This window comes from Saimiri boliviensis, chromosome 12 (genome assembly GCF_048565385.1).
Source record: "Saimiri boliviensis isolate mSaiBol1 chromosome 12, mSaiBol1.pri, whole genome shotgun sequence".
NCBI lineage: Eukaryota > Metazoa > Chordata > Mammalia > Primates > Cebidae > Saimiri > Saimiri boliviensis.
Genome location: NC_133460.1, coordinates 108,625,687 through 108,650,845, shown reverse-complemented (window position 1 = coordinate 108,650,845; position 25,159 = coordinate 108,625,687). Strand labels below are relative to the sequence as shown.

Genomic DNA, 25,159 nt, shown 5'->3' with positions numbered 1-25,159 from the left:
TCAGTTCATTTTTTTAGGTAGTTTTAAAATTTTTATTGTGGTAAAATACACATTACATAACATTTCTGTCAGTGACCAAAGTATCAGCTCACTACACTGAGCACACAATGCTGTGCGACCAACGCCACTGTCCAGCTCCAGGCTTTTCTTTTTGCTTTTTTCCGAAGGAGTCGTCTCACTCTGGCACCCAGGCTGAAGTGCAGTGGCATGATCCCGGCTCACTGCAACCTCCACATCCTGGGTTCAAGTCATTCTCCTGCCTCAGCCTCTCGAGTAGCTGGGACTATGGCACTTGCCACCACGCACAGCTAATTTTTTGTATTTTTAGTAGAGACGGGTTTTCACCATGTTGGTCAGGTGGTCTAGGTGGTCTCGATGGTCTCAATCTCCTGACCTCGTGATCTCCTCGGCCTCACAAAGTGCTGGGATTACAGGCATGAGCCACCACGCCTGGCCATTTTTTTTAGACAGGGTCTGGCTCTGTCACCCAAGCTGGAGTGCAGCAGCTCAATCTCGGCTCACCGCAACCTCCACCTCCTGGGCTCAAACAATTCTCCTGCCTCAGCCTCCTTAGTAGCTGGGATTACAGGCACGTGCCACCACGCCCAGCTAATGTTTGTATTTTAGTGGAGATGGGTTTTACCATGTTTGCCAGATTGGTCTTGAACTCCTGACGGTGATGGACATAAGGGGCGGGGGTGGGGCGGTGGTCGCAGACGTCACTGTATCATCCTCCCTACTTTTCTGTATGTTTGAAATTTCTCATAATAAAAAAAAGAAAATCTGCCCTATGAAGCAAGGTAGTAAAAGCCAGGTTACTTATTGCCGCAGTTCTCATTCATTCAAAACACAAACCCTTCCTTCTCTAACAGACTAACGTGATGTTTCCCAGGTGTTTTCTGGGGCCTCCAGAGAGCCTGCAACTTCTGATATGTCCAGGCTTCGGCAGCTTTGGGCTATGTTTTCAAAGCACCATGGGGCACCAGCGTTCTGGACCGAAATGTGCTCAGGGGAAACACACACCCAGCTTGACACCTGGGACGCCCCACCCACGCTTCTGCTGCCCACTTCCCAGGAGGCGGCAGGACAGCCTGGGGCAGCTATGGACTCTGCCTGTTTTTTTCTTTTTGAGATGGAGTCTCGCTTCATCATCCAGGCTGGAGTGCCGTGGTGCGATCTTGGCTCACTGCAACTTCTGCCTCCCAGGTTCAAACAATTCTCATGCCTCAGCTTCCTGAGTAGCTGGAATTACTACGCATGTGCCACTTCACCCAGCTAATTTTTTTGCTTTGCTGTATTTTTAATAGCGATGGGATTTCATCATGTTGGCCAAGCTGGTCTCAGACTCCTAAGTGATCGCCTCAAGTGATCCACCCTCCTCAGCCTCCCAAAGTGCTGGGATTACAGGCGGCTGCCCACTGTTTCTTACAACCTTTCAGAAAACCTGCTGGAGGGGTTTGTGTGTGGTGGCTGATGCCTGTAATCCCAGCATTTTGGGAGGCTGAGGCAGGAGGATGGCTTGAGTTAGGAGTTCAAGACCAGCCTGGGCCACCTGGTGAAACCCCATCTGGACAAAAATACAAAAGTTAGCCAGGTGTGGTGGCGTATACCTGTAGTCTCAGCTACTCCTTGGGGGTTGGGGATAAGGGGGCACTGAGGTGGCAGGATTGCTTGAGCCTGGGAGGTCCAGGCTACAGTGAGCCATGCCTGCACCGCCGCACTCTAGCCGGGGTGACAGAGAGAGACACCGCCTCAACGAAGCCACACTCACTTAGGGTGGGGGTGGGGTGGCCTCAGACGGTGAAATCATAACCGATTCTTTTTCCTTTCTAAAATTTGGAAGTTTGGAAGGCAATCTATCCCCAAATAGTCAAAATATAACAGTGGCAAAATGAGTGACTTTATTATTCCCAACATATTGTTGTAATCTTGCCGTTATACTGTCTTGCCAGTGAACTATATTAATACACTGATAGGACTTGTCAATTCTTATCCTTCCAGAGAAGCAGCAAAAACGTACCCCGGAAACGCCGTAGCATTTCTGCTTCTTGCTATCACATTGAAAGGAACTTCACAGTTGAAACTATTCAGTGGATTTTGTTTGCTGTCTCTCCCCTCCTCCCAGCCGGGTCAGCTCTCATGGGGAGCCCACACTGGGCTGCCCCGCCAACCCCGCAGTCCGCCTGAGTCCTGTGATCTGCTCCAAGCTCCAGGGCCCCCCTGACGGGGCTGCCTCCCCCAACCCACTTCACACGGCGCCAACCTACCTGGTGGGCTTCCACACCTATTGCTTGCAGGGCAGACTTGAAAAACTCAGGAGAAGGCTTCCCCACAACCTCGGCTTGGATGCCACAGGCATACTGGGAAAAGAGAGAGGGACGTGGCATGGGTTTGGGATCAACGAACAGGTGTATGCCCAGGTGCAGAAACCCTGTCCCAAAGGTGCCCCCAAGGGTCACAAGCCTTGAAGAAGCAAAATGCTGTGGGCCTGAGAACACATCTCACAAGCAGAAGCCTCACGACTCCCTCAAAGGCTGCCCGGGTCCCTCAGGTCACCTAGCACCAGGCACCCTACCATGCGCTCAAAGGCCTACCTACAGCAGGAAGCACCCAAGAGCTGGCAAAACTGCAGGGCTCCCAAGGGCCGGGAGAGCAGTGCTTGCTCACTCAGCTGCAGTTCGGTTCTCTCGCCCCTTCTGCCCCTCGTCCCCGGCCCACGCCCAGCTCATCACAGGCCTCTCCCTCCCACCTGACGCAGGCAGGCAGGACAAGCTGCTGCAGCTGTGACGATGGGATGGCGGTGAGGCTGCCCTGAGGCAGCTGATGCGACGTGGGCCAGAGTGGACCCGGGGGAGCCCCACCCGGAGGCCGGGCCACAGATGGCCTTGGAAACCGAAGGGGGAGTCAGGAAGGAGTCCAGTGGGGACCGTCAAGCCTGAGGTGCTGCAGAGGCCCAGGGTCAGGAATGAGGCTGGTGGTCAGCACTGCCACAGGAGCCACGGCCCGGGAGGAGCGTGGCAGGGAGGAGCGTGGCAGGGAGGAGCGTGGCAGGGAGGAGCGTGGCAGAAAGCAGCTGGGAAAGCTGCAGGGCCCACGGTGGGCAGGGGATTGTGTCCACTGGAGGACGGGGAGGAGGAGGAGGAGGAGGGAGGAGGACAGCTGAGGACCCGGCCAGGGGAGCCCCCATAGGAGGGTGGCCTTCGTGGAAACGCAAAAGGCCATTCGTAGGTTAATTACGCACAGCCTCTTCTCAAAAAAGACCCCCAAATGTCCCAGGTGCCTTGAGGTCTGAAGAGAGCTTGGGACAGAACCAGGACCGGTACCTCAAGTGCCTTCATGTAGGGACCAACGTCCAGCATCAGGCCAGAGGTCTCCTTGTAGTAACGCCTAGGAGAGAGCAGAGGGAGCGCAGGGAGCTGAGTGCGGGCGTCTAACAGACGGGCCAGGCGCCACGCTGAGAATGACTGCAGGGGGCCAGCACCACAGAGCAGGGACGCCGCCACGGGTCACACACAACGCACCCCTGCTGCCAGCCTTGTGGGGACCCTGCTGCAATGATTAACAGGGGACTCCAAGGGCAGATGGTTCCAGTTGCTAATACAGAGAAAGATAAGTAGCCTGTGTCCTGGGAAGGAACAGCAGCTCCACAGAGCATGTGGTGAACCCCTAATTGCTAATAATTAACCCCTAATTGCTGGCTGAAGAAGAGAACTCCATTAGTTCCACAGCACCCTGCTGCATCATCCCCCATTAGCCGGAGGTCAAGCGAGGTGCCAGGTTTCACGGGCGCCAGATGCTTTAATGAGAAGACAACTATTTCTTCTCCTGTCTCACGGAGGTCGAGACAGGCTCTGAGCGAGGGGGCATTCCTTTCTCAAACGGCAGTGGTGAGCCCCGGGCTGGCTTGGTGGCCAGATGCAGCCCAGCCTGGCCCACCCCACGATGGCATCACACTGAGCCTCAAGGCACCTACAATCCAGACACACAGCGGGCCAGACCCAGCTGTGGCAGAACAAAGTCAATTGACTACCACGAGGGGAGAAGTGGTTTAACCTGCGCTGCTCTGAAGACGCAATGAATACACAAGGGGGCTTGATTCTTGGAATCACTAAAATGTGTTGCCCTCCAGCATCACGTCCGTTTCCCTCTCCTCCCGCCATGCCCTTTGGATTTGGGAGGCGTGGAGAAAGCACGGGCACAGACAGCGAGAGGGACAAGAGCGCACATGCGGACTTCAGCGCTCAGACCTAACAGTGTGACTTTGGGTTGCTTATACCTGTGGGCCTCAGTTTCCTCATCTGTAAAATGGGCAAAATGAACAATAAACAATACCTATCTCACGGATTGCTGTGAAGCTTGAACAAAACAACGCATGCAAAGTTATTAACTGGGTACCCTGCATGCAGACACTGCCCAGACGAGGTAGGCACACATGAAGATAAATAACCCCTCACGCAGCTGAGACGCAGGCAGTGACATATGAGCTGGGGTAAGGGAAACATGAACACAGCCCTGTTCAATTCGGGGGCTTGAAATGTGTTCCATGCCCACCTGGGCTGTGAGAACTGAGCTCCTCGAAGCTGCCCCGGGCCTGGGGACCCTGCCTGTCCCTTTCTGCCCGCCTGACGCCTTGAAGCTGTAGGAGCCTGCGCGGCGCACCAGCCACTCCTGTGGGAAGACCACTCGCTCTGTGCGTCCTTCACTGCCTGCTCAGAGGCTTCCTGGCTAAATGCAAGCTGGCTGCAGGCACAGGCTTCAGCCAAACCTGGGCCCTGCCAGGGCTGGTCCCGTGCCACGCCCGTTAGCCGGCTTTGGAGCTTGCAGTCTGTTGAAAGTGCGGGCATCTCCTGTCGTGACAGGGCTTGGGACTCTCCACGTGAACCCCAGGCCTGTCCCATAGCTGCCAAGGCTCTGCTCTGGGGCCGCAGCCCAGCGATCCGTGCCGGCGGGACCACTGTGTGTGCTCACAGAGAGGGGGGGCCTGCAAATGCCCCCGATTTCACAGAGTGACCCCCAAAACAGGCTTAGAAATCTCTAAGTTCCTGTCTTAAATGCAGACTTCAAGTGTACATTTTGCATTTATGTGGCCTCAAAAAAGAACTGCCTTTTTCCCAGTTGGACAATCAGCTACTTTGCCACAGTGATTTCCTTAGGGGTTTCCAGAGTTCTCGGGAACGGTGAGGGGACACCAGGTCCTGAGGCCTGCACTGGCTGGAGCTGCAACTGGCCCAGCTTATCCTGGGCCCCTCGGCATTAACGACCCCAGATGCTCCACAGCCCTTGGCAGGACTCGGGGACACTTCCAGCTCCAGGCCTGCTCCCAGGGACTCACAGTCGGTGGGGAAGCAAGGAAGCCATGGACAAACTTTAAAGGGCAGGACCCAGGTGACGGGCAGTCTGCTTGTACAGGGCGGGGACAGGCTGGGGACAGGGAAGGAGGAGAGGCACGGGAAGCTGAGACCTAAGCTAAAAGGAAGTGAAGGAGCCATCCAGGTCCATGGTGGCCATGCCACCCCAGGCAAGGCCCTCTACAGGCCCTCAGAGGCCATGAACCTCGTCCCCTCCTGCCCATCTGTGCCAGGAGAAGGTGGGCACCGAGGTAGGTAGGGAGGGCCTCTCTAAGGAAGTGATGTGTGGAAGTAATCCAGGATGGAGGAAAGAATATACCCCACCCGGGAAATGCTTACCCAGCAACAAAAGAAAACCTTAAATCAACAAAATGACCCCACTGCAACAGGGACAGCTCTGTTGGGAGCTGAGGATTCTGGGTGGGCCCAGACCCTTGTCCCTCAGGTGCCCTGGGGCCGGCTGAAGGAGGTGCAGGCTGGGTGGATGGGTGCAAGCACCTCCCATCAGCTGGAGAAACCTCCCAAGGGGACCCGTGTGGCGCCACTTCCGCTGGACTCACGTTCCCGCAGCGTCTTCTAACGCGAAAGAAACCTGGATTTTCTTATGTTTAAATTTAGTCCTGGATGGGATTTTAAAAAACTGAACGTACAACTTAAAATACACAATCAGCACCTTGTCTTTGCTATGCTTACCTTCAGCGTCCAAGTAGAATACTAACTTCCAGAAATTAAAATGAGAAACTTATTTTTCTTTTTTAAAAAACGGAATCTGGGCTTGATTTTTAGTGCCCTGAATTTTTCTTTATTCCTTATTCATTCAGAAAAACAAAAAGGCATCTTGAGGTCAACTGTTAGTTGAAAACATTTTTTTAGAGACACAGCAAATAAAGGCACTTAAAAAAATTTTTTTTTTAATATAAAGACCTGGTAATCGCCACACACTAAAGATGCGATGTATTTCTCCTGTTACTGGTAGAACCCAGCTAAGGCAGCCCCATTTAGGAAGCAAAGGTTCTAGCCACAATGAGGAAACCGTGGATGCGGGAAAGAAAGGAGGAAGCCGGAAGGAGGAGTCAGATGTGATCTGATGCTTTATTCTTCTGCCGGTTCTGATTATTCAGCACAGCCTCCCTGAAAATGACCACTTGACCTTTCCCAGAAGAGCCATTAACCTTCCATAGTCTGTCCCGTAAACAGCTTAATTTTCTGAGGGCGGCATGACAGAAGAAATTACAAAGCCAATTCCCACTCTCCGGTCCAAACAGATGCCAAATGTAAATCACTCCATTTCCAGGAGCGGGGCGGTCTGCCCCGGCACGTCCACTCGCTGCTCCTGCCTCCTTGGGGGACACCGCTCAGCCTGCACCCCTGAGACCTGCAGTGCAGGACAGCCTCACCAGTGGTGACCCACAGCGGAGGACAGCATGGTGGCAGCACCTCTTCCAGCGTCCTTGGGCTGTCCTGAGAAGCTGGGACCTAGCTCCCAAAACCACTGGTTCCCCCCATCAGCAGAGACCTCCACTAATCTCCTATTGTAATCAAAGCCTGTCTACTATGACACTTGCTGCAGTATTACACAGCTAAAAGTGACTGCTTCCGTTTTTTTCAACACTACACCTATTCTACTATTCTCTATAATGTAAAATAGTGATTTTTAATAATTATGAGACTACTTTATTTTTATTTTTTTGCTTTTCTTTTTTGTAGAGCTGGAATCTCACTATGTTGCCCAGCTGGTCTCGAACTCCTGGCCTCAAGCTATCTCCCATCTCAGCCTCCCAAAGTGCTGGGGTTGCAGGCGAGTGCCACCAAGCTCAGCATGAAACATCTTTTTTTTTTTTTTTTTTTTTTTTGAGACGGAGTTTCGCTCTTGTTGCCCAGGCTGGAGTGCAATGGCGCGATCTCGGCTCACCGCAGCCTCTGCCTCCTGGGTTCAAGCAATTCTCCTGCCTCAGCCTCCTGAGTAGCTGGGATTACAGGCACGCACCACCATGCCCAGCTAATGTTTTGTATTTTTAGTAGAGATGGGGTTTCACCATGTTGACCAGGATGGTCTTGATCTCTCGACCTCGTGATCCGCCCGCCTCAGCCTCCCTAAGTGCTGGGATTACAGGCTTGAGCCACCGCGCCCGGCTAGCATGAAACATCTTTAAAGAAAAAAGTGTTGCCGAGCATGGTGGCTCAAGTCTGTAATCCCAGCACTTTGGGAGGCCGAGGCAGGTGGATCACCTGAGGTCAGGAATTCAAGACCAGCCTGGCCAACATGGTGAAACCCCGTCTCTACTACAAATACAAAAGTTAGCCCGGTGTGGTGGCGTGCGCCTGTAATCCCAGCTACTTGGTTGACTGAGGCAGGAGAATCACTTAAACCCAGGAGGCAGAGGTTGCAGTGAGCCAAGATCGTGTCATTTCGCTCCAGCCTGGGTGACAAGAGCAAGACTCTATCTTAAAAAGAGACTGCAATGATTAATTTTACATGCCAACTTGGCTGGGCCACGGTGCCCAGATATGTGATCAAACATTATTCTGGATGTTTCTGTGAAGAGGTTTTTGGATGAGATTAACATTTAAACTGCATCTAACTAGTTGCAGGCTTTACTAGAACAAAGACTGACCTTCCCGGATCAAGAATTCCACCAGCAGACTCAGCCGTGGCTCCTTCCTGAGTCCCAGCCTGCCAGCCCTACCCTGCAGACTTGGACTTGCCAGGCCTCACAATCAATGTCTCCATATATCTATATCCCGTAGCTTCGGCTTCTCTAAGGACCCTGACCCCACACAGGACACATTTTATCTACATGATAAACAGACTAGATGCTTTTAGTTACGAACAAGAAAATCCTCTTTTATTTCTTGAAACATCTTTCACTTGCCCATTTTTGATAGAGATACAGCGTGAAGAAATATTTCTCTATGAAAACAACAAACGGAACACAATAAATGGTAGCTGACTCTGCCATCTGGAGACGGACGACAGGGCGGGGTGGGGTCTGTGGTACACTGGAGCCAGAGGAGTCAGTGGCTCCAGCTACATCGCAGCATGTTCAGGAATGTGAGGCTCGGTACTCAGCATCAGATCTTCAGAAGAATCCAGAAATCCGGATATTTTGTGTAAAATCTCCCCATTTTTAAACACAGCCTCAAAAATACATTTAAGGTTTTGTCTTTTGTTTTTTGAGATGGAGTCTTGCTCTGTTGCCCAGGCTGGAGGGCAATAGTGCGATCTTGGCTCACTGCAACCTCTGCCTCCTGGGTTCAAGTGATTCTCGTGCCTCAGCCTCCTGAGTGGCTGGTATTATAGGCATGCACCATCACGCCTTGCTAATTTTTGTATTTTTAGTAGAGACAGGGTTTCACCATGCTGGCCAGGCTGGTCTCAAACTTAGGTGATCTGCATATCTCGGATATGCACTCCCAAAGTGCTGGGATTACAGGCGTGAGCTACCACGCCCGGCTCACATTTAGGACTTATCTGGGTGAAAAGTCTGCTCTAGAATGTAGCTTATAGGTGACAAGCACAGGGTCTGGGGTTGGCCATGCTAAGTGGCGTCCCTGGTCCTATCAGCACTCAGCAGCTGGGGGACAGCAGCTTATCTCACCTCCATGGCCTCAACACCCCTCCGCCCCACAAAACGCCACTGACCTGTCCAGATCACACCGGGTTGTGGTCAGAATTACACAAAATGGGGCACATCAAGTGTGCGGCAATTGCCAGTGGCCAGATAAAAAGTCCTTCCCTGTCTGTTCCATCAGCTGGCCCTGTGCAGCAAGCAGAGGTGGGAGCGCTGTCACCAGAAGCACTGAAGCTGGAAAACACTTTCTCTACTGTGGCCTCGCGATTCCCACACTTTGTGAGAAGCTGAGACAGACGCTCCAAAGTGTCCTTGCAACTTTAGGGGCCTGTGATTCTAGAATTCTAGCTGTGCAGAACCAATCTGTGTCACTTTCTGGAAACAACTTGGCGGCATGCCTTATGCGTCTCAAAAATACGCGTTCTGTAGCCGTATCCAGAGACATCATCCAAAATGCAACGAGATGCTCATCACAGCCCGACTGCGGTGAAAATCCAGGGAGAGCCCAGAGGCCCGTCAGCAGGGATCGGTTAGAAAAATCGCGCTTTCCAGACCCAGCCCCGGCCCTGCCCCTACAGCTGCAGAGATGCTGGTGCCTAAGAAGAACGAGGTTGCCATTAATGAACTTTTTTTTTTTTTTTTGAGACGCAGGCCTCTCTTGTCACCCAGGCTGGAGTGCCATGGTACAATCTCGGCTCACTGCAACATCTGCCTCCCAGATGCAAGCAATTCTCCTGCCTCAACCTCCGGAGTAGCTGGGATTATAGGCACCTGCCACCACACCCAGCTAATTTTTATACTTTTAGTAGAGACAAGGTTTCACCACGTTGGACAGGTTGGTCTCAAACGCCTGATCTCAGGTGATCTGCCTGCCTTGGCCTCCCAAAGCGCTGGGATTACAGGTGTGAGCCACCGCACCAGGCTTCTGAACTCCTCTTTAAGGAGGGAGTCATGGTGGCCAAGAATAACGTCCACCTGCCCAAGACCCGGAGCTGGCGGATGAGAATGTGCCCAACCTTCACGTCATGAAGGCCACGAAGTCTCTCAAGTCCCAAGGCTGCGTGCAGGAACAGGCTGCCTGGAGACACTTCCAATGGCACCTTACCCACACCGGCATCCAGAATCTCTGTGATTACCTCTATCTGCCCCTGGGGAGCGCGTCTGCCACCCCATGCCACAGCTGTCGGGAGACTGGCAGGCTGCGGCCTAAAGGTCTGGAGCATGACCAACCTGCAAGACCCACAAGAGGGGAAGCTGGCAAAGACACCCACAGACAGGGAGAGACACCCACAGATGGGGAGACACCCACAGATGGGGAGAGATACCCACAGACAGGGAGACACCCACAGACGGGGAGAGACACCCACAAATGGAGAGAGACACCCACAGACGGGGAGATACCCACAGACGGGGAGAGACACCCACAGACGGGGAGAGACACCCACAGACAGGGAGAGACACCCACAGACGGGGAGAGACACCCACAGACAGAGATATCCAGAGACAGATAGAAATACCCACAGACGGGGAGAGACATCCAGAGACAGATAGAAATACCCACAGATCGGGAGAGACACCCACAGACAGGGAGAGACATCCAGAGACAGATAGAAATACCCACAGACAGGGAGAGACACCCACAGATGGGGAGAGACACCTACGGATAGAGAGAGACACCCATGGATAGGGAGAGACACCTACAGATGGGGAGAGACACCCACAGATGGGGAGAGACACCCACAGATAGGGAGAGACACCTACAGATGGGGAGAGACACCCACAGATGGGGAGAGATACCCACGGATAGCGAGAGACACCCACGGATAGGGAGAGACACCTACAGATGGGGAAAGACACCCACAGATGGGGAGAGACACCCACGGATAGGGAGAGACACCTACAGATGGGGAGAGACACCCACAGATGGGGAGAGACACCCACGGATAGGGAGAGACACCTACAGACAGGGAGAGACACCCACAGACGGGGAGAGACACCCACAGATGGGGAGAAACACCCACGGATGGGGAGAGACACCCACGGATGGGGAGAGACACCCACAGACGGGGAGAGACACCCACAGATGGGGAGAGACACCCACGGATAGGGAGAGACACCTACAGATGGGGAGAGACACCCACAGATGGGGAGAGACACCCACGGATAGGGAGAGACACCCACGGATAGGGAGAGACACCCACGGATGGGGAGAGACACCTACAGACAGGGAGAGACACCCACAGATGGGGAAAGACACCCACAGATGGGGAGAGACACCCACAGACGGGGAGAGACACCCACAGATGGGGAAAGACACCCACAGATGGGGAGAGACACCCACGGATAGGGAGAGACACCTACAGATGGGGAGAGACACCCACAGACAGAGATAGCCACAGACAGATGAAGATACCCACAGATGGGAGAGATACCCACAGACAGATGGAGATACCCAGATACCCACAGAGATAGAGAGACAGCCACAGACAGAGACAGCCACAGACAGATGGAGACACCCACAGATGGGGAGAGACTCTCACAGATGGAGGGCTGTGTCTCCCGGTGCTGACAGGAAAACTGCGGCTGGGCTGGGTCAGCAACTCAATTCCAGTTTAGAGGCATATTTGGTCGTGGATGTGGTCAGCCACCTCAGTACAATTGGAGAGGGTTATTTTGCATTGAATAAACTTATAACCAGAAAAAAGAAGAAAAAAAAATTGTAAGAGGCTGGGTATGGTGGCTCATACCTGTAATCCCAGCAGTTTGGGAGGTTGAGGCGGGTAGATCACGAGGTCAGGAGATCAAGAGCATCCTGGCCAACATGATGAAATCCCATGTCTACTAAAAATACAAAAATTAGCCTGGTGTGTGATGTGGTGGTGCACACCTGTAGTCCCAGCTACTCAGGAGGCTGAGACAGGAGAATCGCTTGAACCCGGGAGGCGGAGGTTGCAGCAAGCCAAGATCGCACCACTGCACTCCAGTCGGGCGACAGAGAGAGACACCGTCTCTAAATAAATAAATAAATAAATAAATAAATAAATATTACAAGATAGTCACACAATAGATAACCATGCCCCCAAGACATGCTCATTTTCTGCATGCTAAGTCATTCACAAATATTGTTTAGTGAACAATAAAAACCAAGTCACAATACAAGGTCATGTGTGACACCAGTGCTGTGAACACCCCCATCCATAATGGAGTATTCGCACAGGAAACCACGTGCAAGGACATACACCAGAATAGTGACAGGTGTTCTCCTCGTGCAGTGGGACTAAAAATACTTTCTGGTTTCTTCTTTTGCTCATCTGTATTGTCTAATTTTTCTTCAATGAACATGTGCTATCTCAGTATAAGAAAAACGTTAAAAATAACCAACACTGTTTAGTTTAAGAAAGAGATGGCAGGGCACGTGCTAGAGGCCCAGACAAAACACCGATCACAAAATCACAACTTTACAGACAGGGATCTGGGGCCAGACACTGACTGTGGCTGCCCAGACTGGAGCCGACGGGGCCGCAAGCCTGCTTTTCACTAATTAGGTAACCCCCGAGAGCATCCCCCAACACCCTGCTACATCCAGTGCAAATGTATCTTCTCCTTCTTTGCTCTAAACTTGGGACAATCAGCACTTGGCCTCTGAGGTCTCCAGGGGTCTCCATCTACAGTGAAGCCCCCTCCTAGTCTAGACTGCATATGGAAGCTTGATCAACCAGCTCCTGAAGATGCAGTGTTCCTATTCCCTAAAGAAATGATTAAAGGAGAGGAATAAAGAAATGAAGAGAGAAAGCATTAAAAAGGGAGGGAGGGCAACGCGAAGGTCACCGGTGCTCCCCCCACACCCCCTTCTGCCTCCTTCTCTGCCTGATTCCACAAGCCAGAGGCTGGTACAGGCAAAGCAATGAGAAGTGACTCTCCCTACAGCCAACTTACCCTTTTCCCAGTGATATGAGCACAGGATTCTCCAGCTCCATGAGCACCTGGAAGGCGCTATTCATGTTTTGGTACGAAAAGCTTTCTCCTGCATCTGCGATCACCACACAGTTCGGGTTGGACGTGTCGATCTGATCAAATTCTGAGCGGACTCCTGGAAAGAGAAAGAGAGTGTGACTGTGTGACTCGGCCTTGGGAGAACACGGCCTACCTCCCCATCTCCTACCAGGAGCGCCTTTTACATGTCCTCCCCTTTCTCAGATGCACTTCCGTCTGATCCTCACAGCTACCATGGGAGGTGGACACAGGAGGGTGTTATTCCCATTTCACAGAGGAGGGGCTTCGGCTCCTCACCAAGAGCACATGAGGAGAAACGCGGACCCACCCCCAGGACCCTCCATCGCAACAAATCAGCCCAGGAGGCCCCTGAGTTCACTACCACAGGCAGGAAACCCACAGGTCTGCAACTAAGAAGGGAAATCTCAGAAGACACTGAGACCTGCAGCAGCAGGAAACAGGGCTGCTTGCAAGCCTTGGAGGGCTGGCACTACTGGTCCCAAACTGTAAGAACCCTTGACACATTTCAGGCGACCCCACATATATGTCCTGAAGAAAAGGAGCAGGATGCCATCTCCACAGGCCCTGTTCACCAGCTCCCTTAGAAAACTCTCTTCCTCCTCCTTCCCTTGTCCTCCCCATTTTAAATTAAAATAGGAAAATTTGCAAGGATTGATCAGATCATTGGCTTTGTGTCTTCAGGTCCTAGAAGAAACATGCTGTCATCTCTCTTAGGATTAGATGTTGACCTTTCTAAATTAAAAAGAAACTGAGGCACGGTGGCTCACGCCTGTAATCCCAGCACTTTGGGAGGCTGAGGCGAGCCGATCACCTGAGGTCAGGAGCTCAAGACCAGCCCGGCCAGCATGGTGAAACGCCATCTCTACTAAAAATACAAAAACAAGCCAGGTGTGGTAGCAAGCACCTGTTATCCCAGCTACTCAGGAGGCTGAGGCAGGAGAATCACTTGAACCCGGGAGGCGGAAGTTGCAATGGGCTGAGATTGCACCACTGCACTCCATCCTGGGCAACAGGGTGAGACTCTGTCTCGAAAACCAAAAAAAGAAACTGAAATACACAATGAGATACCATTTCATAGCCACCAGAATGGTGAGAATTAAAAAGACTGATAACACCAAGGGCTGGTGAGGATACTGAACAGCTGCAATGGATGGAGAAAGTGTAAAATAGTACAACCCCTCTGGAAAAAAGGTCTGGCAGTATTTTATAAAGATGAACGTACACGTACGTACCCTATGACCCAGTATTTGCCCAAAAGAACTGTGTAAGAATGTTCCTAGCAGATTTGTTCGTCATAGACTAGAACTGATAACAATCCAGGTATCGACAACATGTGAATGGGTAAACTGCGGTCTCTTCACTCAGTGGAATACTACTCTGCAATAAAAATGAACAACACTGCCAACAGATGCAACGATATGGATGAGTCTCAAAAGCATGATGCTGGGTAAAAGAACCCTTACACAAAAGACAACTGTGAAGAAAAGGGTTAACTCACCAGGACTAGGTTGCTCAAACCCTACACATTCCAAAACAGGCTTGTCTTCAGGACTGGCTCCCAGGAGATAACCCCTGAGCCTTCACAATGTCCTACCTGGTAAAACGTGTTTTGTGTGGCCAAGGCCTTGGGCCCTGCTCTCTCGGTCTGACCACATCGTTGGTGCTAACGGCTTGGCTTGCAGTGAATGCCTGTTTCTGTATGCCTGAGGCCCTGGCCAAGCTGTACCAGTTTGGACTCTGGAGGGCTGGAGACTGAGTCACTAAGGTCAGTCACGCAGGTGCCAATGCCTACACGAAAACCCTGGACACTGAGGCTCCCGTGAGCGTCCCTGGTGGCCAACACTCCCCAGGTTGTCACACATCATTGCTGGGAGAATCAAGCGTGCCCCTGTAGGATTCCATGTTGAAGGGACAACTGGAAGCTTACGTCTGGCTTCTCCTAGGCTCTGGCCCACGTGCCTCCTCTCTTTGCTGAATTTAATCTTTATTCTTTCACAGTAATACATCTAAATGTGAGTGTAATAGCTTTTCTGAGTTCTGTGAGTCCTTCCAATGAATCATTCCGCTTGGGGGTGGCATTGGAGGCCCCAACACAATTCTATACTGTATGATTCTATTTACATAAGATTCTAGAATAGGAGAACTTATTTATAATGGAAAAAATCAAAACAGTGGTTGCCTCCAAGGAGGCAAGGGGTGGAGACCACCTGGGAAGGGCACAAGGTAGCTGTCAGAGCTGTCAGTGATGGTGATGGTCCAGATGTTGCCAGCGTTGGGTTCCACGGATGCAGGCTTTTGTCAAAACTCAGCAAAAGTACCCTTGAGGTTTGTACATTTCATTGTTTGTAAATTTCACATCAACAGGAAAAACTATAAACAAATATCAAACTCTAATGATATGCAGAAGTGTTTAGGGGTGTATATCTACGTCTGCATTTTAGTCTGAAATGCATCCAAATAATAACATGGATAGACAGATGGAAGACGGATGGATACAAAGTGAAGAAAACATCAAAAAATATCATTGACAATCTAGGTGAGGGTATAAAACTATGCCGAGTAAGGCCAGGCACAGTAGTTCACGCCTGTAATCCTGGCACTTTGGGAGGCCAAGGTGGGTGAATCACCTGAGGTCAGGAGTTCCAAGACCAGCCTGGCCAACAGGGTGAAACCCCATCTCTACCAAAAGTATAAAAATTAGTTAGGTGTGATGGCGAATACCTGTAACCCCAGCTACGTGGGAGGCTGAGGCAGGAGAATCACTTAAACCCAGGAAGCAGAGGTCACAGGAAGCCAAGATCACACCACCGCTGCGCTCCAGCCTGGGTGACAGAGTGAGACTGTCTCAAAGAAAAAACGATTCCAAGTAAAAATTCTTTGAACTTTGCTGTATGCTTGAAATTTTTCATAAAATGTTAGACGGAAAGTTCTTCAAAAGAAATTCCAAGTCTGAAAACACAGGTGGAGTTATTGAAAACACGGAGCGGGATTAGAGCTGAGGAAGGGCGTCCTCCGTCCAGCCTCCCAGCTGTGCCGTCTGCTTGTCTGATTCACTGGCCAAGGCCACCCTCCAAGTGGATGCCCCCTCCCTCTCCTGCTGGCTTCTTCAGCTCCACTCCCAGGTCCAGCAACCCTTTTCTGGAGGCTGGGGGAAGACAATTTGTCCTCAATCTTCTTTCTTTGAAAACCATGTTCTAAAGACACTAGCAGGGATCCTAGATTACAGAGAAAGAATTTTGAGAAACATGATTTCCAAAGGCCAGGCGTGTCACCCTTAACCAGCCCCAGGGCTATGAAGTCGACATTTGGGCTTTCCAGGGAGCACCCGCCACTTCTTGAGAGCCCCTACCTTGCCCTGGAAAGGCAAACATGCTTGCTTCTGCCTAGTGGTTTGTGAAAATAAGAATATCAAGCATGCAGGAAGGAAGAGGGCACAGTGGACCAACGGAGAAGTGTCCGGAATTGCTAATGTCTCCTCTTTTTAAATATTCAGAAAGCACCAGATAATATTGTTCCTTCTGCTTCATTCCAAAAACAAAACTCCCCACTGAGGGTCAAACAGGCTCTGTTCTCGCATTCAGACTAAAATCAGGATGCAAATCTCGTTCTTACGGCCGTTTGCAAACTGTTCCAAAGAGCGGGACTGGTTTTCACATAGTTCAAGGCTATAGCGCCAGACATTAGAACATTAGCAGCTATGGAGCCCAATGTAGCTTCTCATTTATATTCTCTCTCTGCCTCTTCCTCAACGGGAGCTAGAACTCCGCCCCCTTGAAAAATTCCCTGGACCCTCGGTCCATCCTAGATCAGGAAAGAGAGCTTAGGGTTTTCCTCCCAGGAGCCATCCGGAACCTGCCCTAAGAACCCCCTGGTATGAGGCCAAGGAATGGACAGGGCTGGTTCCTAACTTGCCCCCAGCCCCAGCAGAAAGTCCCATGAGGTTTCCACCCCTCCACCCATGAGCATTGGTAGCAGGAACCAGTGTGTCCTTCTCAATGGCCCAGCCCAGTGACAGAGGCCCTCTGCACAGCCCCCACCCTGGGCAAGGGGAGCTTTCACCCCCGTGAGGTCCTGGTACCCGGCAGGCCTACCGTCATGGATGAGCAGGTGCGGTCGCAGGCCTCGCTCCTTCAGGATCTGGCAGGCTGCCGGTGCCGGGGCGGTCACCTCCCCCTCAGAGATGTCAAATCCCAGCCGCCGAAGCTGTCCCACCAGCTCTGCCCGGGACTTCTGCGACTCGTTGGTGCAGAACCTCACCTTCAGCCGGGAGCGCTTCAGTCTGCGGCAGGGAGACACAGGGCCGGGGAGTCAGCACGGGGAGGGTGGGGCCTCTGAAGGCGCCCGCAAAGCCCAGGACAGACCAGACCACTGCGAGCCCGGGGGGCCCTGGCTGACCCCGGTGTGTGCACGCTGGGATTTCTGAGCTGAGGCAGACTCCTTCTCAGAGGACCCCAGACCACGCCCTGACAACCCTTTTCCATCCTCACTGGACTTTACACAGCTGAGGCTTCCTGAGGTTCCCACCTCCCTTTGCAGTGCCTGTCCCCCCGCCTGGGGTGCAGTTCCGTCCCCCCGCCTCTCCATCTGGGCCACTGCTTTATTTATTTATTTATTTTTTTGAGAAAGAGTCTTGTTCTGGTCACCCAGGCTGAGTGTAGTGGCACAATCTCAGTTCACTGCAACCTCCACCTCCCAGATTCAAATGATTCTCCTGTCTCAGCCTCCAGAATAGCTGGCATTACAGGCGCTTGCCACCACACCTGGATAACTTTTTGTATTTTTAGTAGAGACAGGGTTTCACCATGTTGGCCAGGTTAGTTCGAACTCCTGACCTCAGGTGATCCACCCGCCTTGGCCTCTCAAAGTGCTGAGATTCCAGGCATGAGCCACCATGCCAGGCCCATCTGTGCCACTTCTCCCCAGCCCCTGAGATCCATGCAATGCCTCCTCTCCACAATCTCCAGCCAGGCTATGAGTGTGATTTAGCCAGGCTGATTTAGCCAGGCTAAATCCTCACTCAGCTCTGAGTGTCCACAGCTATTTCTCTGTCTCTTCCACCACACTTAGCAATTCCACTGCAAGTGAGCTGCATACGTCCACACTTTACTAACTCTGAATCCATATTTCCCAAAAAGTACGAAGGCATAGGGCCTGAGACAAGGTTTGTCTTCTCATCACTATCCATGGAGAAAGGTTTGCCAAAGTCATCAGGGACACTTCCAGAACAGAAAGGAACCCTGCCCAAACCCAGCCTGGAGGCCTCGTGAACCTGAGATGCTGCCAATGGCCCGTGGCACCGAGCTTCTTCCCTCCTGTCTTCACAGGAGACCCGCGAATCCGGGCTGCACCGGGGCAAATTCTCAGAATGCACCAAATGAGACAACACCCACCCTTCTACAAATGGTCACTGAGCACCTACGACGTGCCTGGCACAGGCCTCGTGCACAGAGCTGCAGTCGTGGGCACGGACAAGGTCCTGATCTCCAGGACACCATATCCAGGGTGGAGTGTGAACTGGGCACAAACAAGAGTCCCCGCAAAGGAAGGGCAATTGATGACTGAGAAGAGAAACGCGCTATGCAGAAGACAAACAGGGTGAGCAAAGGGTGACAAGCTGGGCTAGGAAGGTCAGAGTCTGGTGTTTCTGCGCTGGGAGAGGAGGCTAGAGGGCCTGGCACCCACCAGGAAGGGACCTGAGCGTGTTACAGGTACCTGCAGAGGAGGATGGGTTGGGTCACTCAGACCTAGGGCGAGGGTGACAAGGAAGACCTGGTTCCCTCACCCAGATCACAGAGCCCTCCCTGGACAAACTGGCCCCAGCAAGGCAATGGTCATACTTGACATCTGCAACAAGCTGCAGTGTGGACTCGTGGAAAAGACATCCAGCTGCAAGTCCGAGGGCCAGGAGACACTTTAAAGAAACTCTAGTACAATTAACCAACAATGCTAATTACATCTAGCGCTGTTCTCAGACAGGTCCCTAAACAAATGCATTTCACTGATCTCCGAAGACACAGACATCTTGACTCTTCACCCATTCTTTCAAGTTGTACATTTTTTATGTTTTTTAAGAGATGAGGTTTTACCATGTTGGTCAGGCTGGTCTTGAACTCCTGACCTCGTGATCCGCCCGCCTCAGCCTCCCAAAGTGCTGGGATTACAGGCGTGAGCCACCACACCTGGCTAAATTGCCCATTTTTTATAATCTAAGCAATGCAGTAATGCAGTGTTAAATGTATAATTTAAAATGTACAGAAAATACACAGAGAGGAGGCGTGTGCTCAGGTTGTGTTTACAGATGTGGCCCCAATGAAAGGAATACACGTGGAGTCAACCCAGTTACTAGAACTGCGGCTTGAAGTCAACTTCTATTTGAGCAAGTGAAACCCAGCCAAAAATTCAACTCAAGCTCAACCCAGTGTGAATGTGATTTATCCCATGTTACGGGTGAGGGAACTGAATCCCAGAAATGTCAAGAGCTTTCTGTTCCTCCCCTTCAGTCTGAGACTTTGGAGACAGAGCTGATACCTCCTTAGAGTGGAGTCAGAAACCGGCAATCAGTGCTCCTGGAGCTCTCCCACATAGTGGGGAAAGCACACAGCCCAGTGTGGGGTCTTAAAGATTGGAGGATTCAGCCTAGAGACCTGAGAGACAGACAAGGAGACGGCAGGAACGGGCAGGCCAGGTGGTGGGAAGGGCACCCACCTTGAGAACAGGCAGGTATGCACTGGCCCCATCCTCTCAGATAGAAAGAACTCGAGCAGCATGGGGTATGTGGATGGTACAGCCAGAAAATGAGACTGGAGTGGAGGACCACTGAGAGGGCAGATAAGGCAGGGCACGGTGGCTCACATCTGTAATCTCAGCACTTTGGGAGGCTAGGGCGGGTGGATCACTTGAGGCCAGGAGTTCGAGACCAGTCTGGTAAACATGGAAAAACCCTGCCTCTTTTAAAAATACAAAAAAATTAGACAGGTATAGTGGCTGGTGCCTCTGGTCCTAGTTACTCGGGAGGCTAAGGCAGCAGAATTGCTTAAACCTGGGAGGTGGAGGTTGCAGTCAGCTGAGATCACGTCACTGCACTCCAGTCTGGGTGACAGAGTGAGATTCTGTCTCAAAAAAAAAAGAGGGCAGGTAAGCCAGGCATGATTCCCCACTACTGTGGGAGGGTCCCAAATACAGCCCCAAGTGGCGGCGGCGGTGAAAGCAACTGGGAAAAGGTGGCAGGACTCAGGACATGGTCCCCTCTTCCCACAATCCTGTGTCACGTTGCCCCTGCCCTGTCTCTGTCAGTTTTTCTTTGTAACACGAACCAGAGTCTCCGATCATCTGATTTATGCATTTGCTGTCTTTCTCCCTGGCCTACAAGCTCCATGAGTTCAGGGATGAATCTGTTCGGGTATCCAAGGCATCCCCATGGCTTCCCACAGGACTTGGCAAGCCACAATCCTCCAGAAACATTTGCTGAATGACTGATGGATGGAGAAGTCTAAATGACCTCACTCACTACTTCCCTGAGGGTGTCCTGAGCCCGAAGCCTCCTTACAACCCCCAACAGAAACAGACAGGCTTTGGTGGTGAAAACACATGTTTTTGCACTGAAATGAGCCTCCAGACCCCCAGCCCTGGAGCTGACAGGTGCAATTTAGGCAGCTTGCATCTACTGACCACGTAGTGAACGCAGATGACAGGCCGGCAGCGTCTTCTTCAATAGCACAGGTGATTCATTCCTTTCTTATTATTTGTCTTTCCTAATCAGAGGTTTATGAATGATCAATTACACTTAGTGGTTAATTGCCCTTCATAAAGATAGCTTTTTTATTTTTAAATTAGGCAGTTAATATATTGTAACTAATAGCGTCACCTTGTACATTATGGATAGATCGCCATTGATTGGCACCTGGAAAGTATGATTTGCACCCAAGTTAATGGAGCAGGTGAGTGAAGAAGTGCAGGGGGTCCCTGGGGACTAATTATTGCTAATGAATGATGATGTGACCTTCTCAGAACAGTGAGCAATCGGTGTGACAGTGAGATGACAGTGCCTCACATCTGTTATCCCAAACGTGCCTTCAGATGTGGTTGAAAAATGAGGAAATCACAGAATTCACTTTGGGGCTCTTCAGCCACCGGCCTCCGAAATACCAACGTAAGTTCATCTAACATATACGCTCAAAATATCAAGCACTAGTTTTAGAGAAGGAATCTGTCCCTGAAAAATCTGACTTGAAATGTTGGGGTAAGTCCCCTCCCGTTAGGTTCCATCCTTCTGTGCCCCAGACCACACCCCCTTTTGATCCGTCACCGGAGACCCTTTCTGACCAGGGACCAGACCCAGGTTGCCTCTTCCTTATTTTAAATTACCGAAAATAAAGAGAGTATGCACTACCATTTAAAGAGTAAAGTATTAAGACAACATTATATTAAGCCTTGCCTCTGGGTAAGGACAGTGGTGTCACTCAGGATCCACGATCTGATTTGGTCCTCATGCCCAAGGTATTTGCTGACCCTTATGCACATTCCCAAGGGTCAGGTGCCTGGCAGGTGGCCCTCAGGAAGTAGCACCCACTGGGCAAATGAGCCCATGAGGCAAGAACCATTATCTCCACTCTAGAGAGGAGACGATGGAGGCCCCAGGAGACAGAGACTGGACCAAGGTCACACAGCTTGTAAGCAGCAAGGCCTGCGAGCCCAGATGGGGAATCCCAAACCACAGTGTGACAGCATCTGGAGATGGGGCCTTTGTGGAGTAATTCAGGTTAAATGAAGGCATACGGGTGGGACTCCCATATGACAGGACCAGTGTCCCAGGAGGACGAGACACCAAAGAGCATTCCTGCCCTCTCTTTCCTGAAGGCACAGAGGCCACATGAGCACACGGCAAGCCGGCACCTGCTTACAAGCCCAGAAGACGGGCCTCACCAGAAACTGGCCACACTGACCCCCTGATCTCAGCCTTCTAGCCTCTAGAACTGTGAAAAAATAAACATCTGCTGTTAAAGTCCCCCATCAATGGCACTTGCTGTGGCAGCCCAGGCCAACTGGGGCAGCTGAGGAAGCAAGTCCTTGTCATCCCTTGGTGGGGCCCACGCCAGATGTCACAGACTTGGCCTTGGAAGGTGTGGAGTATAAGAATCCCACAATGTCAGGAAAGCCCTAGGCAGGCACAGCTCCGGGATCCCAGCAAGGCTTGCAAAGAGCTGCAAAAAGAACTCCTGCAAAGAGGGACAAGCCAGCTCTGGGATGGGCTGTTCCCCACCCCACCACCCAGGAACCTTGGGGAGGGGCCCTTCTGTAGAGTCCTGGCTGCCAGACAGCCCCTCTGACCAGGGCTCCTGCCTTGACACGCTGCCTCCTCCCCAGGAGTCCCATGGGAGTGAGTGGGGATTTGCTCCCACTTCCTGTGGGAGCAAACTGGATCTTTTTTTTTGAGATGGAGTTTCTCTCTGTCACCCAGGCTGGAGTGCAGTGGCATGATCTCGGCCCACTGTAACCTCTGCCTCCCGGGTTCAAGTGATTCCTCTGCCTCAAGCTCCCGAGTAGCTGGGATTACAGGTGCCTGCCACCACGCCCAGCTAATTTTTGTCATTTTAGTAGAGACGGGGTTTCACCAGGTTCGCCAGGCTGGTCTCAAACTCCTGACCTCAGGTGATCCACCTGCCTCAGCCTCCCAAAGTGCTGGGATTACAGGCATGAGCCACCGTGCCCAGCCCAAACTGGATCTTTGAACTGACCTTTACCTTATCCCAGCAGGCCAGGACGAGCCTCTGAGTGACAACGTCGCCCGGTGCAATTACCGCGCATCAGATGAACCGGCCCTTACAAATCACCTCGGCCTCTCCACATCTGCTGGCTGTCGGCATCTGCCAGGAGCACTCACCCGCAAATAATGAAAACCCTCTCATTACTGTTCCATAGCAGGTAAAGTGTTAGGACAATTATTGGACATCCTGAGTGACCTTGGGACAGCTCAATAGCTGGCCCTCTGGGGACCACCAAGGGTCCTGAGGCTGGAGAGAGCAGGGGCTCTTTTGGAGGAGAGGCTGGGCAGGAGGTGGGGGGGGGACGCAGGAAAAGAGCCGCACGACCCCCTCCCAGCCAGGCCCCCTGCCCTCCAGCCCCGGTACTGGTCACCTTTGTGTGACCCAGAGGCCCTCACAGCACCCTGAGTCTTTGCCTTCATGCTCCCCTGGGACCTGACCTTCATCATCCTACAAAGCAGGGTTCATATGCCTCTTCCTCCTGGAGGCCCCCAGGCTGTGCACCCGGGCAGAGCTCATCCTCCCAGCTGGGCCCACACAGCCCTTGGTGCTGCTCTGGTCCTGCTATCACCACCTCCCCCTCCTGCCTCCTCCACAAACCTGGGGCTCGGGAGGGCAGGGCTCTGTCTGCGCAGCACCCCCACCATGCCTGGTACCTAACCACAGGGGAGCCAAGGTCAGCACCTGGGAGCACCCTAGTGCAAAACCAGTGCCATCTTCAGCGACCAGAGCCTTGGTTTACCACCAGAGGGGTCACCTCAGGCATCTCCTGTGGAGGGGTGAGGGGCAGCGGGCACCCAGGCCAGGGCCTTGGAGGTCAGGGAGGGGCCGCCAGGTGCTCAGGAGGACACAAGGCCGCAGGGAACCCTCAGGGTCAGTGCCATCAAAAGACTCAGGGTGGCTGCTCACAGGTCAGAGGGGCTGCCTGGCCCACAAAGTGAGGCTGGAATTTGGGAAATGTCAGCTCGTGGCTCACAGCGAGGCTGGCAGGCAGTGGCTGGCCCTTTCCTGCAGCAACTTCACTGGATGCTCTCTAGAATCCTGCCCCAAATCTACCCAGCACAGTACCAAGTACCCCGCGTAGTGGGAGCTTTACTGGGAGAAGCACCTAACTGACCCAAACCCCACATCTTGGTAATGGAGAAATTCACAGCAGGAAGAAAGGGGTGTGGAGGCAGCGGGGTAAGTGGGTGAAGGGTGGTTAGTGGGGGCACTGCTTTCCCACATGAGGCTTCAGCCTTTCTGACACCTGGCCTGCTCCTGCCTCCTGGGGCCACAACACAGACATCATCTCGTATGCTGGGAGTGTCCCTATTACTACTGAAATGGGAACCAGTACAGAGAAATACAAGCTCGATGCTTCAGTCTCCTCGGAGAGGGGAAAGGACACTGACCACCCCCCAGGGGTTGCAGTGAAAGGAAATGCCGCAGCCCCAGCACCACCGAAATGTTTCTAGTAACGCAGCCTCTGGGCAGTGCTAGCCACTGGCTGATTTTCAGATCTTCAGTACCTTGCTTTTTGGAAAGCAATGGAGATTGAACATGCACGTTTGGAGAACTAAAACTTGCGGAGTGCTCATTTCCTCTAAGAATCCAATTTTTCAAAACAGGAGGTCAAGCAGGAGCCCTGTAAGCAGAGCAGAGTTGTTTTTTCAATAGAAAAATACAGTTATTCTCAGGCCAGGTGCCGTGGCTCACACCTGTAATCCCAGCACTTTGAGAGGCCGAGGCAGGTGGATCACCTGAGATAAGGAGTTCGAGACCAGCCTGGCCAACATGGTGAAACCCCATCTCTACTAAAAATACAAAAATTAGCTGGGCGTGATGGTGGGCACCTGTAATCCCAGCTACTCGGGAGGCTGAGGCAGGAGAATCACTTGAACCCCGGAGGCGAAGGTTGCAGTGAGCCGAGATCGTGTCACTGCACTCTAGCCTGGGCAACAGAGCAAGACTTTGTCCTCCCCCACCAAAAAGGAAAGAAAAATACAGTTATTCTCATACGCCCAGGAATGCCCACGCTGATGTGGGGATGAACCCACCCTGTGCCCTGGGCAGCAGCTTGTGCCAGGGACCACCTGCAGGTAGGGCCAGCAACAGATCCACACTGCCCCCCTGGGAGTGGGGTCTGGCTTCCCACCAGGCGCCTGCACCAGGCTCGTGAAGTCTTGGAGCCTCAGCCATAAATGGGGTGATGGCAGTACCCAGCCTTCCAGCTCCCCAGGGCTTCCATGAAGGAGAAGAGGTAAAGGCTGGGCACAGTGGAGACCCCCTGGGCCCCTGGCACAGGGCACGGCCTTCACACTGGCTCTGCTGAGCCTGCTGCACTTGTTCTTCCTTCTGGATGACGGTCCAGGGCAGCCCTTGCAGCGAGGTGGGCAGCCCGCTGCTCCCTGGCTCCGACCCACACACCCCTCCCCATGGTCCGCTAGGCACTGCTGAGCAGCCACACGCAGCTTTGTGTCAT

At 52.3% G+C, this 25,159-nt stretch overlaps 1 protein-coding gene and 1 pseudogene across 2 annotated transcripts in view; both read right to left on the bottom strand.

Moving 5' to 3' along the window:
* Nucleotides 1-25,159, bottom strand: part of LHPP (phospholysine phosphohistidine inorganic pyrophosphate phosphatase) — a 153,413-nt gene that overhangs the window by 114,431 nt on the left and 13,823 nt on the right. For both annotated transcript variants that reach the window (XM_003922116.3, XM_074383056.1), the window contains exons 2-5: nucleotides 17,026-17,213; nucleotides 12,857-13,010; nucleotides 3,324-3,387; nucleotides 2,268-2,360 (exon numbers count right to left, since the gene is read on the bottom strand). In XM_003922116.3, coding sequence (XP_003922165.1) covers nucleotides 2,268-2,360; nucleotides 3,324-3,387; nucleotides 12,857-13,010; nucleotides 17,026-17,213 — 499 coding nt within the window. The remainder of the gene's footprint in view (nucleotides 1-2,267; nucleotides 2,361-3,323; nucleotides 3,388-12,856; nucleotides 13,011-17,025; nucleotides 17,214-25,159) is intronic.
* On the bottom strand, nucleotides 7,575-12,119 carry LOC141580693 (uncharacterized; annotated as a pseudogene).